Source organism: Xenopus laevis, chromosome 1S, assembly GCF_017654675.1.
Source record: "Xenopus laevis strain J_2021 chromosome 1S, Xenopus_laevis_v10.1, whole genome shotgun sequence".
Classification (NCBI taxonomy): Eukaryota; Metazoa; Chordata; class Amphibia; order Anura; family Pipidae; genus Xenopus; species Xenopus laevis.
In genome coordinates this window covers 163,691,331-163,707,630 of record NC_054372.1, presented here as the reverse complement: position 1 = coordinate 163,707,630, position 16,300 = coordinate 163,691,331, and the positions used below count along the sequence as shown (strand labels likewise).

Sequence of the window (16,300 nt, the reverse complement as noted above, 5' to 3'; positions counted from 1 at the left end):
GACTAGAGGTTGAGTGAGGAGAAGAATAATAATAATACTGAGAGTGGCCCCTGGTCTATGGTTTTAGGGTGGGCCCTGGTGTCCCAGTCCAACACTGGCTCTATGATCCATTGTATGGAAAGATGCCTCAATGTGCCCCTGAGGGCTCTGTGTGCCAGTGTCACCCTACAGTGGAATGAATACAAGTTGGAAATGAATACAAGTTGGAAATGGATACAAGCTGGGAAGGAATACAACAAGCTGGGCCTGGGTGTGAGTGTGTGCGACAATGGCGTTGGTAAAGGTCACACATCAGTATCACTGAGCGGTTCCATCTCCACAGAAGCTGCAGCCCCAGCACTAGGTGCTCTGCGAGTGTTAGGCGGGGTCAGTGAGTGTCAGTGTGAGAGGCAGTGGGCGGCTTCCTCTTCCCCTCACTCCTCCTCTTCCCTGTGTGTCTCCTGCTTCTCTTCTCCTCCTCGCCCTATTGCTGCTGCCGCCTGGCTGCTCCGTGTGTCGGGCTGAGGCATCGCTGCGGGAACAGGTACCACACGGGGGCTTTGTCCTTTATGGCGGGGGAAACTGATTGAGGAGCGGCTGTGGAACTGATGTCGGTGCCATTGTGCGGGGGTGATCTCGGTGCATGCTGGGGGATTGTGTGAGTCGGGTGGGAATACATTGTCATGCCCAATCCCCAGCGGAACCAGTTGGTGGATGCACCGGGGATGCTGGGAGCTGTAGTTCAACTGGACAAACCTTCTTTGTTCCGAAATGCAAGGGACACACCTCTCCGCGCCCTGTCATTATTCCTGCGTGTCATTATTCCTGCGTGTCATGAGAGGGGCCCGTGGGGTCAGACAGCAGCCGGGGAGTCCCAGTTACAGGTCTATTCGGTGCATGATGATGATGATGATGATGAAGGGCTGTAGCGATGATAATAACATCCTGCAATTATACAGTGTAAAGGCAAAGTACAAACACGTCTTTAATTTCGCCCCATTGCAAGTAACCCCCCCCCCTTCCAGTACCCATTGTAATGACTCAGTCAGCAGATGGGCATGACATGGGCAAGTCTATCCAGGCGGGGGTGATGGGCAGGTCCCACTCACATTCAAGGTGGGTGTGTTAGTTAGGAGCAGTCTCAGCAAATCTGCACTTCATTGTCATAAATGGGTTGATCATTAACTTTAAGTGTGTTCTAGAATGCGACCTTCTTTTTTTCTAGGTTTTTTTTTTTTTTTTAATAATTTGCTCCTTTCAGCTTTCAAATGGGGGGTCACTGACCCCATCTAAACACAAATGCTCTGTAAGGCTACAAGCTTATTGATATTGCTGCTGATTATTACTCCTCTTTCTATTCAGTCCCTCTCCTATTCCTATTCCAGTCATTTATTTAAATCAAGGCATGGTTGCTAGGGTGATTAGGACCATAGCAACCAGATTGTTGACATTGCAAACTGGAGAGCTGCTGATTAAAAAGCTAAATAACAAAAAAAAAAAAATAATAAAGAATGAAAACCGAGGAGATATTTTGACCATGCTACATGAATGAGAAATGTATTGGATATTTTACGGTTTACGGTTGAATTTTATATTTGATGTGACTTGTTTTATTTAAAGGGATACTGTCATGGGAAAACATATACCGTATATACTCGAGTATAAGCCGATCCGAGTATAAGCCGAGGTACCTAATTTTACCTTATTTTTTTTAAAACTTATTGACTCTAGTATAAGCCTAGACACAACTACAGCCCTGTCTCCCAGCAGCGCACCTTCCGCCAAAGAGACTCCCCCAGCGATCGACCGGACTTCTTTGCAAAGTTGATGGTGACAGAGAATTGTGCAGAGAGTGCTGTGTGTCATAAAACCATCACTGATCTTTCGTATAACCAACAGATGGCGCTGTGTGATATTGCCATCACTGTTAATCCTTTATTCAACCAACAGATGGCGCTGTGTGATATTGCAGTCACTGTTATTCTTTGATACAACCAACAGATGGTGCTGTGTGATATTGCAGTTACTGTTATTCTTTGATATAACCAACAGATGGCGCTGTGTGATATTGCAGTCACTGTTATTCTTTGATATAACCAACAGATGGCGCTGTGTGATATTGCAGTCACTGTTATTCTTTGATACAACCAACAGATGGCGCTGTGTGATATTGCAGTCACTGTTATTCTTTGATATAACCAACAGAGGGCGCACTGTTATGCTTTCATAAAACCAACAGAGGGCATTGTGGGATATTGCAGTCTCTCCCCAAGTGAACTGTTGGTATAGGAATGATTAAAAGTGACTGCAATCTCAGCTACTGCCCGCTGACCCGAGTATAAGCCGAGGTAGACTTTTTCAGCACATTTTGGATGCTGAAAAACTCGGCTTATACTCGAGTATATACGGTAAATCATTTAATAGTGCTGCTCCAGCGGAATTCTGCACTGAAATCTGTTTCTCAAAAGAGCAAACAGATTTTTTTTATATTTAGTTTTGAAATTTGACACGGGGCTAGACATATTCAGGGTCGCACCAGGGCTGCCGCCGCAGGGCCTCCCTCTGGGTTCTCTGCTCAGAAGCCGCCCCCCCCCCCCCCAGCACTGCACATGCGCGCGCTTTGTACTTTTCGAGGTTGCGGCAGGAAGCTTAATCTGAGGAGCGAGTCTAGGGAGCCGGGACATAGTGTCAATTTCCCAGCTGCCCCCAGTCAAGTGACTTGTGCTCTGATAAACTTCAGTCACTCTTTACTGCTGTACTGCAAGTTGGAGTGATATCACCCGCCCTTCCCCCAGCAGCCTAACAACAGAACAATGGGAAGGTAATCAGATAGCAGCTCCCTAAAGGTGGCCCTAGACGTAGAGATCATATCATTTGGCGATATCGGGCTGATCCGATCGTGGGTCCTAGGGCCCAACGATTGGATCAGAATGGAGGCCATATAATAAAAGGCACAAACTTTGCCCAGGCACAGTAACCCATGGCAACCAATTAGGTGTTTGCTTTTAAACAGGTGGCCTGTAAATGCTACATGCTGATTGGTTGTTATAGATGAATAGAGTTGTAGTAAACATTGCAGCTTTTATTTCATAACCCCCATAAATTACCCTGATTAAAACAAGAGGCAAAAGTATGCTTAGCACAAGCCATGTTCAATGCACTGGTGAACAGGGGGTATACACCAAAACATGAAAGTAATCAACATATAATATACTGTTAGCATGCACTGGTAAAACTGGTGTGTTTGTTTCAGAAACACTGCTATTGTGTATATAAATAAGCTGCTGTGTAGCCATGGGGGCAGCCATTTAAGCTGGAAAAAAAGAGAAAAGACACAGGTTATGCAGCACTTAATAAATAGGCCGTGTCCAGTAAAATGGTGTTTTATCTGTTATGTAACCTGTGCGTTTTTGTATGGCTGCCCTCATTGCTACACAGCAGTTTTTTTATATAAACTATAGTAGTGTTTCTGAAGAAAACACACCAGTTTTACCAGTGCAGGGCAACACTACATTGTATTTTAATTCCTTTTGATACGCATTCATTTTATTGTGTTACTGTATATTAAAGGATTTTTCTCTGCTTAGTCAAGCCCTCCCTAGTTGCATTGATTTTATAGACCTGTATATCCCTTGGCTATATTTGACCTACTCCAACACGAAGAGAAGGATTGATACAACTGTTATTACTCTACGATCAGACACCATTTTTACATGTAGTGTTCACATGTTTGAGTAGTGTGCACAGTATCTGTGTATGAGTGGCACAGATTGGGTCAATATGGGAATAGAGTGCAGTGTGTGTGTGTTAGTGGCACAGATTGGGTCCATATGAGAATAGAGTGCAGTGTGTCTGTGTGTTAGTGGCACGGAGAGAATCAATATGGGAATAGAGTACAGTGTGTCTTTGTGTTAGTGGCATGGAGAGGGTCAATAGGGGAATAGAATGCAGTGTGTCTTTGTGTTAGTGGCATAGAGAGGGTCAATATGAGTGCAGTGCAACTGTGTGTTAGTGACACAGAGAGGGTCTGTGTGGGAGTAGAGTTCACTGTGACTGTGTATTAGTGGCACGGAGAGGGTCCATATGGGAATAAAGTACAGTGTGCCTGTGTGTTAGTGACACAGAGAGGGTCTGTATGGGAGTAGAGTGCAGTATAACTGTGTGTTAGTGACGCAGAGAGGGTCCATATAGGAATAGAGTGCAGTGTGACTTTGTGTTAGTGACATAGAGAGGGTCTGTATGGGAAAAGAGTGCAGTGTGTCTGTTTTAGTGGTACTGAGAGGGTCAATATGGGAATAGAGTGCATTGTGGCTGTGTGGTAGTGGCGCAGAGAGGGTCTGTATGGGAGTAGAATGCAGTATTACTGTGTGTTAGTGGCACAGAGAGGGTCCCTATGGGAATAGAGTGCAGTATGTCTTTGTTAGTGTGACTGGGAGGGTCTATATGGAAATAGAGTGCATTGTGACTGTGTGTCAGTCAGTCAAAAACCATTTACAGATGTTTATTTCATTTTGCAAACTTTAAAACATGGGAATGAAGAAGACAATTGTAATAGTCATGGGATAGTGAGTGAGTGTGTGATAAGCACATGTATGTTACTGGGTTCTATTGACTGGGGGTGTGTGGGATATACGCATGGGTCATTACTTATTTATTAGGCTGTGCATAGGTCACATGTAATGATGCTGTGGGGGAGTAGAAGGAATAGCTTATATCAGTTGCTGATAGAGTAGATAAAAGAAGGACTCACATAAGAGTAAAAGTCTGGAGTGTGCAGTCCTGCTGTCTGTAGGTCCCTTATATATTATACTATTCTCTCTGATCTCAGGCCAAGGGCAAGTCAGCACACGTAGCTGCTTTATCAACCCATGGAATTATTTCTCTCACTGAGGACAAGTGGAGTTGCTGCAAGGATGTGATACCTTGAGAGAAGGGCAAGCTTTGCCATATCTGTCATATGATGGACGGGTGGATATTAGGGCAGTTTGTCCAGCAAGATCATCCAAAGACAATGCCGCAGTGAGACAGCAGTACAGTTGGATGAGCCAAATCTGTTGGCAGGGGAGCTTACACTCCCACCAAGGTCCATGCACTTTGCTTGACTGTCAGTCTCCATGATATACTGCAGCCCTTGTGTGCATGGTACACAATCTTTGCTAGCTTCATATCAGTTGGATTTTCAAAGTGCCCTTTTTTAAGTGTCGGGAAGTAATTCATGTAAGCAGCTAAATTTGGCAAGGCAGGAAAGCGCAATTTCACAGCAGGAAAAGGTCACGGTGTGACGGAGAATCAAAATGAGATCTGATTATTTGGGCTTCAGCAGAGACCAGGCACAGTTCTGCTTATTCATTCTAATCCCATAGGCTGCACAGCATAGGTAAGACCCTTTGAAAGTAAAGCAGCTGCGAAAGAGTATTCTTTTAGATCATCTCCAACTATTATCTGCTCCCACTTATCCATTCTGGGGATCACTGCTGTATGACTAGTGCTTCTGAATCAGGTTGTTACGAAGAGTGAGGAGCTTGCCATCTAGTATGTCAATTCTTGGTCAACAGGCCGGCCACTCCTAGGATGGCATGGATCTACTGCTGTCAGATCATCATTTATTTATATAGAGCCTCCAATTTCTCAGAAGTTGACTATAGTTTATAAAAAAAATATATAGATCTTACAATTATTTTAACGAACAAGGGTTAAGAAAATAGGCTTGGAATCCCCTGCTTACAAGAGCTTACAATCTAAAGAGGGAGGGGACAGTTGACTCATGAGAATGTTGGAAATGACTGATCATTCAGTATAACATGATGACTTGAGATCATGCTTTATCCAGGATTCGGTTAGGATTCAGTGATATGGCCAAATCAAGTGCCTGGCCAAATAAAATCCTTAAAATCAGTCACATGACTTTTTGTCACACAAGCAAAGATGTTGTGTTTTTTTCTTTTTTATCCTTCAGATTCGTTTCAAAATGAAGACAAATCCTTTATGAAAGATAAAGTGGATTTGGCACATTCCTACTTGAACGTCTGCCATGTCATGTTAAAGGCTCTTTTTCATAAGATAAGGGTGAACCATGCTCTTATTTTCTATGCATTTATCAATAGGGTCGTGTTTTTCATTTTGGGTGACTGGATTAAAAGGGACATTGTTAAAATGGGAGCTACCATTCGATTTGTGTATAAAGTTTATTTAAAATAGTTTTGCCTGTTCATACCATAACGGAAACCTCAATACCGGCAACTCAGTCTAACAAGTGATGTAGCTGATTACGTTTTTCTTATGTCATGTTGTGTTTACTAATCTGGAATTTATGTGAACAACCATCTTAAAGGGATACTGTCATAATTTTTATGGTGTAGTTTTTATTTCTAAATTCCACTGTTTACACTGCAAATAATTCACTCCTACCATGTTAAATTCCGTTCCTGAACCAACAAGTATATTTTTTTAGTTGTAATATTGGTGTGTAGGCGCCATCTCAGGTCATTTTGCCTGGTCATGTGCTTTCAGAAAGAGGCAGCACATTTAGGATGGAACTGCTTTCTGGCAGGCTGTTGTTTCTCCTACTCAATGTAACTGAAGGAGTTGCAGTGGGACTTGGGTTTTTACTATTGAGTATTGTTCTTAGATCTACTAGGGAGATGTTATCTGGTTACCTTTACATAGTTCTGCTGATGGGCTGCTAGGGGGTAAGGAAGTGGGGTGATATCACTCAAACTTGTAGTGCAGCAGTAAAGAGTGACTGAAGTTTATCAGAGCACAAGTCACATGACTGGGGGCACCTGGGAAACTGACAATATGGCTAGCCTCATGTCAGATTTCAAAATTAAATATAAAAAATCTGTTTGCTCTTTTGGAAAATGGATTTTCAGAACTATTAACTGTGTTTTGGAAAAAACATGTTTTCCCATAACAGTATTCCTTTAACCATGTTCTTATGGGGAGGAATCGGCAATTTGGAAGCACCAAGTCCTACAGAGACTACAAGCTCATTGACAGATACTAAACAGGCAACAGCTTGATCTAAACATCCCATTAGTCATAATTCATCTAGTTACCCTGGGTGATTAAGTAACCAGAGAAATCCATTTGAAAACCAGGAATTATCCGTAGTCTGAAGTTTTCTGTTCTGGGCAATGTGTCCTAAAATGCTACAAAGTGTCCACTGAAGTCTCAGGAAAATGATCTGGAAACATTAAAGTGCTTTACTGTCATCGTTCCAAATTTCATTGTGCAATGCGGACACCTCAAGGACTGACTGCCTGAACATTTTGGAAAGACACAATACGCAAGATATTGGAGACCATGATTCCTCTAGTCTAGCCAAAAAAATAAAATCCAATTTTAAAAGAAACCTATCTCCAATATACTTTAATTAAAAAATGTATACCGTTTTTATAAGAAACCTGACTGTATGCAATGAAATTCTCCTTTAATTTACTGCTGTGGATAGGAATTGTCAGACGGTCCCTAACTGCTGAGCAGGGAAACAATCATACTTATGAACAGCAGGGGGAGCCCCCGCCTTACCAGCCATGCAGAACTCAAGCAGCTTTGTTTATGACGATCCCTAAGCAGCCCAGACCACACTGAGCATGTGCACAGTCTTAGTCTTGCAAAGATGTATAACAAAGTTACAAGATGGTGACCCCCTGTAGCCAATTTTGAAAGCATAAATTATTTGTTTGATTAGGCTTGTGGTGCAGTAAGTTCATGTTTATATTTAGTATACAAAATATAGCATTTCTAGCCTTATTCTATTTTAGACTTTACATGCCCTTTAAGGGCTCTAAATTAGGATATCCTCCTCTTGTCATATTTCCTGGAAGCTCAGTGTGGCAGCTTTAAAGCTGCCCTAGTGGGGGAAAATCCTACATTACAGTAGGCGAGGGGCCATTTCCTCGAGCTCAGGTTTGCAGATATGCAGTAACTGTATAAGGAATGTTTTAACAGCTTTTAAATTGGAGATGTCTCTCAGTGTAGCGTTTCTTAAGGCGGCTATACACGGGCAGATTTATGCTGCCAATTCGGGTCCTCCAGCACGATTCAGCAGCTTACTTGCCCACGTATAGGGCCCTCCAATAGGCCTCCCTGATCAATATCTGGCCAGAAATTGGGCAGGCTTGATCGGCTCCATATTTTTGTATCCCCTTCTTGTATTATGATTGCATTACCACAATATCTCCTACCCAGGGTGGGTCTGTCGGGGAATGATTCGTTCATTTGGTGATGTATGGCCACCTTAACTATGATCTAAAGGCATTTTGAATGGGAGACAGATCTTGACATATAGTACATAGGGTTAAACAGTTAGATACCAATTCTGAAATGGGGATCTACAGTTCTACTTAAGGTGTTGTTTAAAAAAAGCAGTATAAACTCTTTGTATGGATAGTAATATTGTAATAACCTTCAGGGCTTCAAATGCTTCGACTCCAACTCTGACTCCTCAGTTTATGGTACCACTAACGTATTTTTCATGTTGATTGAAAGTTAAGTACACAACATACAAGACAGTTTATCACTGCCAAAGCTCATACATATAAATCATACCCTTTGGTAATTCTAAACCAAATCAAAGCTTAACTACATAAACCAAAAACAATTGGAAAACCTAAAACGATTTATATATTCATTGAACCTGGCATATGGCGGTAGAATAGCTGTTGAATTCAATCCAAAATTAACCAAAGTAGTGCTCTTAGAAACAGAATTGCTTCTGCTGGATCCTCCTTAATAGAAGCTCTTAAATCTGATTTGATTATTTTCAGTGCTTGTATTTAAAGTTATTAGAGTTGGAGTCGGTACATTTTTGGAACTCTGACTTCAGAGACCAAAACTTGCGTCCGACTGCACAGCTCTGATAACCTTCCCTGCCACTGTCTGACACTGAGTATTTCCAAGTTTACAACCAGTAAATTCTTTTGCATCGCTGATCTTCTTAGGTTAGCTGTGTGAGTGGCCAGCATTGACTATACATCTTTTGTCCACTGTCTTTGGGAGGCTAATGGTTTAAAGGGCGCACTTCACTTTGATATCGATCTATATAGATCTCTTTTTCGTTGATCTTTTCTATGGAAAGAAAGTTCCCCTGCTATCGGTCTATAATGTCTATAATGTCTTCTAATGTACCTGTAAAGAGCAATCATGTCCCCTCGCAAGCTTCTATTCTGTAGTCAAGGCAAAGCAGGGCAAGTAGTGAACATAATAAAGCTCCTATTGGCCAGTGCTACAGAATAGGTTTACTTCTCCTATATTCATCCATTGACTATATTTGCCACTTCATATCAGTCTTAACCACCATTTTTCTCTTAACTGAGTTGTATGATTTCCCTGTTTTTTCTTATCTGTTACAAAGGATGTTTGAAACCTTGAATTGTTCTTTTCTGTTCTTAATTCCAGTATTTTGTGTTTTTGTTTCCACCAGGAGAACACAGTGCCTCCATAATGGAGGTGGATATTAATGGAGTTAATAGGACTAACAATTCCGTTCCCAGTACAGCAGAAGGGAGTTCTCCATCCAAGCCAGATCCAGAGAAACCTCGTTGCTCTAGCACCCCTTGTTCTCCAATTCGCCGGACTGTGTCCGGCTACCAGATCCTGCACATGGATGCCAATTTCTTGGTTGGGTTTACCACCGGTGAAGAGCTTTTAAAATTAGCTCAGAAATGTGCAACCACTGAAGAAAATCCTGGTGAGTCATTGCCACCTTTACGCACCAAGCAGTTGGAATCTGGACTTTCTCGCTCCTCTCGGATATACAAAGCTAGAGGGCGGCAATACCAGCCGTATGAAATCCCAGCCGTCAACGGAAGGAGACGAAGGCGAATGCCAAGCTCAGGTGATAAGTGCAATAAAGCTGCTCCATATGAACCTTACAAAGCTGTCCATGGTCCTTTGCCACTTTGTCTACTTAAAGGTAAAAGAGCCCACTCAAAGTCTTTGGACTACCTCAATCTAGATAAAATGAACATCAAGGAGTCTGCCGACACGGAAGTGTTACAGTATCAGCTTCAGCACCTTACTCTGAGAGGGGATCGTGTGTTTGCCAGGAATAATACATGAAGATGCTCGAGTCATTTAGCTAGAATAAGTCCACATCACTGCACAGAGAATCACTGGTCAAAACGATATTGTGCTATACTATGTGTATAATAGGATTTTCCTTGCAGTGGAGGCAAGCTAAGGTTATATTATCTACAGTGCTGCAACTCAACACAACTGGAAACCAGGTAGATCTGGAATATGGAACATCGTTTCTATCACTAGGTGATTAGGGGATTGTTTAAGATTCAGCAGCTGATCAAGCCGTTCCGAAAAGCGTTCTCCTGGATTTCGACAGCACCTTAATAACTACTATATATGATTTGCTGCAGGCAGGGGAATATCCTTTAATAATTCCTATTTAAGCCCCAATGAATTTTACACTAGGAATAATAATGTGGTCGTGAAGTGGAGTTTAGTATTGATTTATAATATATGTTGGTGAATAAGTCATTTTTCATTGACTATGTTTTTGTTAATAATTTTAGTCATCAAAAAAAGCTAATTTGGGCCATTTCAGAGTTAGGCGGATGATGATTTACCGTAGCGCAGTTGTGTACAATATACCCAGCACCCTTGATCTTGATTGAACTTGGTTTGTTTTATGTGTGGCTGTTGTTCTCTCCTTTATGAATTCAGGTTGTTTCTAATTAATCCATCGTTATTGAAATTCGTAAATGAATCACTAAATATGTGGATCTAATCAGCATATATGTATTTGTACATAAACTACATTAGCAGGAGTAGACAATGGACTATGACACAGTTTTGAAGATCAAACCAATCTACCAAGAGGCTGTTGATGAGAATATGGGCTTCTAAGGCCTACTGCACACTGGCAGTTTTATTTACATGGCCGCCAGTCAGACAGTCTAATTACACTTTCACCAAGGCTTAAGGAATCCATGCTCTCGGCCCATAAATAGCATAAGGGGATGCCGCATGCACCAGCTTCCATCTCTCTATGTTCATCTAAAGTCACATTAATACTGCTTGTGACCAGTTGGTTCCGTTGGAAACCAAATGTACAAATTGCATCTGACTGCTTTGAATAGTAATTGCATGCCGTGCGATCACTCTAATACCTAGGAGACCTGAACATGTTCTTTATTTACAAGGCCCCATTCTGTCAATGAGATCCTTTGGCTTTTTTTTGCATTTCATAAGAATACCCATAACAATATATGCATTTGTAATGCCTTCATAACTAGGGACATATGAACTCAATGCGTATCCCTATCTGAGTAGGTGCAGCAATTTACTATAAGGCCATTGTTTCCATTTTCTGTGCAGATTAGAGTAAAGCCACGCGCCACTCTCATGACCTCACTCATGACCTCACTCTCATGACCTCACTCTCATGACCTCACATGTACAAGATGGTTAATTCATGGCTCATTTATGGGCCAATGTGAACCAAAGAGGCTGTCTGTTTAGGAAGGGACCTGCCATTGCATTGGGATTATTTATTTCTCCCACTCGATAGACAGTCCTTCTAACATTCCCTGTAAAGGGAAAAACAACTGTCTAGAAGGATAAACAGCCAAAGCCACAAACTCACTGTCAGTGAGTCAAACAACTGTGCTAAAGTTTCAGCCAGGAAAATGAACGTGATTTGTATATTTGCTAATAAACTTCGGATGCGCTTGTTCTCTCTCCTGTCCCAGCTGTCACTATAATGTAACAGAATTTGGTTTGCTGTAACATTTTAGCTCTAAATTATAGATCAACATGCTTTTAGAACAGTAAAACATCCCATTAGAGGCAATTTATTTCTGGTTTAAGACGCGCTGTTATTTGACAGAAATGAAGTCGTGCCTGGTTGTCAGGATAAATAATTGTTGTACTTGCAGCCCAATCAACAGTCAATCTATACACCAGGCAATAGGACTGTTTAAAGACTTTAATATTGCAGGAATATCACAGAGACTAATTGCATCTATACTTTCTAGACCAGGGTTCCTTTTACCAACATGTGCGCTGCTTTAAGCATCAGGCTCTACCTCCTAATTGTTACAAAGCAACGGAAATTACACTGGAAACATGGGCTCATTTACTTACAGAGTGCAAAAAAATGGCTGCCATGTTTGGACCCATCGTGCCACCTTCTTTGCTTAAATCTGAGCTTAGCTGCATGATTCCTAAGGAGCAGTTGGCACCTACAAGCAGAGAGGCGGCACATGGCTGTGCATTTACTTACCCTTACATTGCAAAATACAAATGGCGCCCTATGTGTCTATCCTGGTCAAGCCACGTGTTCGATACAGGGATCCCGTGGTCCAGATTGCACTGTGCCTTGTGCACAAAAATAGGCACAACCCGCAAATAGGAACAGGGTGAGTACATAGCAAATTGTGTTTTAATGTGGCAATTAAAGTAAATGATTTCGACATTGTTGTATGTAAATGAACAACACATGTTTCCCCACACGTTGTATTCAAAAGCTGAATAACGGGGGAGCTCAAAGGTTGATCTGATCTGTGTGTGATGGGATCTTCCGCATCCGCTTATCAGCAATACATCTACTAGGAAACCCTGATCATCCTACTGGCCCTCCATGTTCCGGATATTATTTTCTGCCTCTAACTGGGACAGAGAAAGATCATTTGTTGATGAGCGACCCCTTCCTTTAGGCTTAGCCAGCTGCTGACTGAATGTGATGGGTGCTTTAAATAAGACATGTAATGATTCTCCCAATATCTGACTATAAATGGACACTTTAAAAAAAATTTAAAAAAAAAAACCATTGACCTTATGCTGATTAGATCCATATTTTGCCCTGCTAAACTATTTGAGTCATGGGTTTTAATGAAACTGCTGAGCAAGTTGCTAACATAATCTGAAATGAAGAATCTGTTTGGTCTTTTTGTTTTTTAATTTTTTTAAATCCATGTATTTCTGTTCACTGAAAAGGAAGCAACCACTTTTGGTAGATCTCTAGCTTCTGTCAATGTACAGGTTTGGTGTTCATGATTTTCTTGCATCCTCTTCTTAAATCTATAAGCACTGGAAACTGATAGAAGCTGATTTAAAGACTAATGAAGTTGCAGAGTTTGCACGAGGTCTAGTAAACCTATAGCAAGCAGTGATCTTTGTGTAAATTCTACCCGCTCATGGGTTGCTACAGGACCTTGTACAAACCTTTAAGATTTTTATTTCTTAAATATGGTGGAATAGAGTAGGAGGAGGGTAAGGTACAGGATATTTACTTTGCTTTAGATGAGCTCTATAACAATCTATATACATTGCACTAAGAATACTGCAGGAAGGATAGTGGGATTAACCAGGCAGCCTGCTGTCTGTGCTGCTCTATAACATAGCCATACACTAGGCGTATCTCTTCTTTCTAGCTGTTTCATATAATGGTTGCACTGATCGTTCTTTTACGGTGAGACTAGCTCGGGCTCACTTCTGGGAATATGATCTTTTGACTGACAGAATAAACATTCTATAATCGTATTCAAGCATGCCTTTGTAGCAGTGGGTTCGTTTCCCGCTTGTGTCTAGAATCAATAAAGCTAAATTATTACATTTTAGATAAGCCCTAATGCTGTTATGAACATCGTATTGCCAGGATTAAGTGGATACTTTTTTTTTTTTATAAGCGATGTTGGTTCTATATTACTTTACCTAAAGCAGACATTAGGGAATGAAGCTGTAGCTTTGTTCTTGGAACTTTAGCATTTATACATGTGCAGGTGGGATACATAGTGAAACCCCCATTGAAAAAAAGGTGTAAAATCAGGTAAATATATATATATATATATATATATATATATATATATATATATATATATATATATATATATTACACAAAAAACATGAATATCCTGTAAATTATATCCTTATAAACGGTGAGTTCTGATGTCATCAGTTATAAATGGTGAGTTCTGATGTCATCAGTTATAAACGGTGAGTTCTGATGTCATTTCTGTCACATGACTCACTGAAACTTGTGTATTATAATAAATAAAGTACCCCCAGTTGAAAAATATGAGGATATTAGAAGTTACCTCGGAGTTCCATGACCTGTATAAAAACACTCGGCCTTCGGCCTTGTGTTTTTATATGGTCATGAAACTCCTTGGTAACTTATAATATCCTTATATTTTACAAGAGGGGGTACTTTATTCACTATATTAAAATTGTGGGACCACAAGAATGAGGTTCCGCACTCACCATTCAAATGAATTCTCCTGATATCCCAGAAAGTTTCATTTTTTTTCTGATCTGGATTCCCTTGGGTTTATTTGATTGAAATGACTCCGCATCAACTCTTTTGTGATTGCTTCTTTCAAAAAAGTTGACCTGGGGTATCATGATTATTAAAGGGCAGATCTTCAGCTGTGAGAAGAACCTCTTGCTGAGTTGACTGACCAAAGCAGGAATCGCGGGACTAAAGCTGGCCATAGATGCAAAGTTTTGATCATACGAATCTCCGTTTCGTACGATTTTCGGGCCGTGTGTGGAGTGTCCTGACATTTTTCGTGCCATGGTTATCGGACGTTTAGTTGATCGGACAGGTTAGACATTTCTGTCGTCTACAGATAATATCTCTGCATGTATTGCCGATCTGACGATATCAGTGGGAGACTGACACCAGCTTTTGTCGGACATAATTTACGTACGATTGCTGTCAGGGGCAGAACATCATCTGATCTGTTCTTTTACTACTTTATTTGATCTGAATGTTTAGTGGCAGGTCAGGAGATGACGGCTATATGTGCACATCTATGGCCAGCTTAAAGACATGATTCAGAATATCTTGACCTACTTTCATCTACTTAAGTCTGGAACGACACTTGCAGACTGATTGGTTGAGTTTGCCAAAACGTGGCGTGTGAGTGGCTAGCATAACTTGCTGCCATAATGCTATCTGTAGCTTGCTTGTGTGAGGAACCACCTTCACTTGTATGGAAGACAGAACCTGCTGATGAACAGAATACTTTCCATTCATGTTAACTAAAAAGAATATGGATGACATGTAGAGTAGATGGACTGGAGTTAGATTTGCACAGTGCAATGGTTCTTAAGTATAGGCTTAGGCCAATTATGTTCCTATAATATGTATTATATTAGACATAAGACACTTGGGAAGTTTTCATTTTCCAGTTACCAAACTGCTTGCACACAGACCTCTTGCAGTGCCGGTATGATTGTAACGCTCACACTACTCTTGCATATCTCTATTTAGATTGAGGTGTAAATGTAAACCTTTTTTTCGCTGACGTATTATTTATTCACTGGTTGTTTCCAGAAAAGCCCAAGGCTAGTCTCGGCTGCCGTGCTCACTGGATCTTCTCTTCTTGGCTTTAGAGGAGATATTTGCACCTTTCTTAGTTTATTGTACTGGTAAATAATAGGACTTCTTTCTATTTAGGTTGACCGATAACAAGCAATGCCAAATTTAGGTGACATTTTAAAGCTTTTCTGACGTATTTCTTGAAAGTTTACAATAAAAGCTGTTTTCTGCTATTAAATAAAGATCTGTCTACAAAACATGCTGAATGTTTTTGAATTATGTTCTTTGGATCCTGTTTGTTTCCACTAGTCATGATTGGATATCCTGCAGGATGGAAACCAAGAATCGATCCTCAGGTCTGAGGATGGTGCATGTCGGCATAAGCTTCCTGAACAATAATTTAGACTTGTGTCACTTAAATTGTGATCCCCCCCTCCCCCACTTGGAATAGAGAGCAAGATGATATTGCAGACCAATGTTGGTTGATTTTTCCAGATACACATTCAAGCGTCAATGCATTCCTCATCCACTGGGTCCAATATGGCTCCTTCGATAGCAGAGGAGAACATTTTGGTCCCACACAGCACATCTGCTTGTAGTCTGCCACCAAATATCAATAAAATGTCACTGAAACTCCATTACTTCAAGCACATTCCAACCAATCTTCAAGGGTAAGCAAAACAGCAGTGCATTTCCCCAAAAGTACTTTTTCATACTCCTAGAAGTCCCACTATATTAACTGTATTTGGTTTGTCTGAACATTTATGGGGTGGGGGATAATAAAAGGTGCAAAGCTTGCTATGGGTGCACCCCATCAGTAGGTACCATTTTCTGCTCACCTGCTTCGTTGTTATGGGTTACTGCACCTGGGCAAAATCTATAAACCTGGGCAAACTTTTTGCCTTTCGTTCTATATTGGGGTTTGTATTTGACCGATTACTACAAAAACACTAGGGGGCAGATTTATCAAGGGTCGAATTGAAAATTCAAAACCTTCAATTTTTTTTTTATGGACAAAACTGTCAAAATCAACTA

The 16,300-nt window shown here is 41.0% G+C and overlaps 1 protein-coding gene across 3 annotated transcripts; it reads left to right on the top strand.

Moving 5' to 3' along the window:
* Nucleotides 1–236: 236 nt before the first annotated feature.
* Nucleotides 237–13,554, top strand: macir.S (macrophage immunometabolism regulator S homeolog). Of its 3 annotated transcripts, none has more exons than XM_018244336.2 (2): nucleotides 237–523; nucleotides 9,407–13,554. In XM_018244336.2, exon 2 carries the CDS (start codon nucleotides 9,427–9,429, stop codon nucleotides 10,042–10,044), a length of 618 nt encoding a protein of 205 aa, XP_018099825.1. In that variant the 5' UTR covers nucleotides 237–523; nucleotides 9,407–9,426; the 3' UTR covers nucleotides 10,045–13,554. The 3 variants fall into 3 exon arrangements, with proteins under 3 accessions (XP_018099825.1, XP_041436386.1, XP_041436385.1); XM_041580452.1 differs by lacking the exon at nucleotides 237–523 and adding an exon at nucleotides 537–1,095; XM_041580451.1 differs by lacking the exon at nucleotides 237–523 and adding an exon at nucleotides 5,980–6,045.
* Nucleotides 13,555–16,300: the final 2,746 nt, after the last annotated feature.

Bases quoted from the DNA above. Each gene is read 5' to 3' on its own strand.
- macir.S (XM_018244336.2), top strand. From the start codon at position 9,427: ATGGAGGTGGATATTAATGGAGTTAATAGGACTAACAATTCCGTTCCC.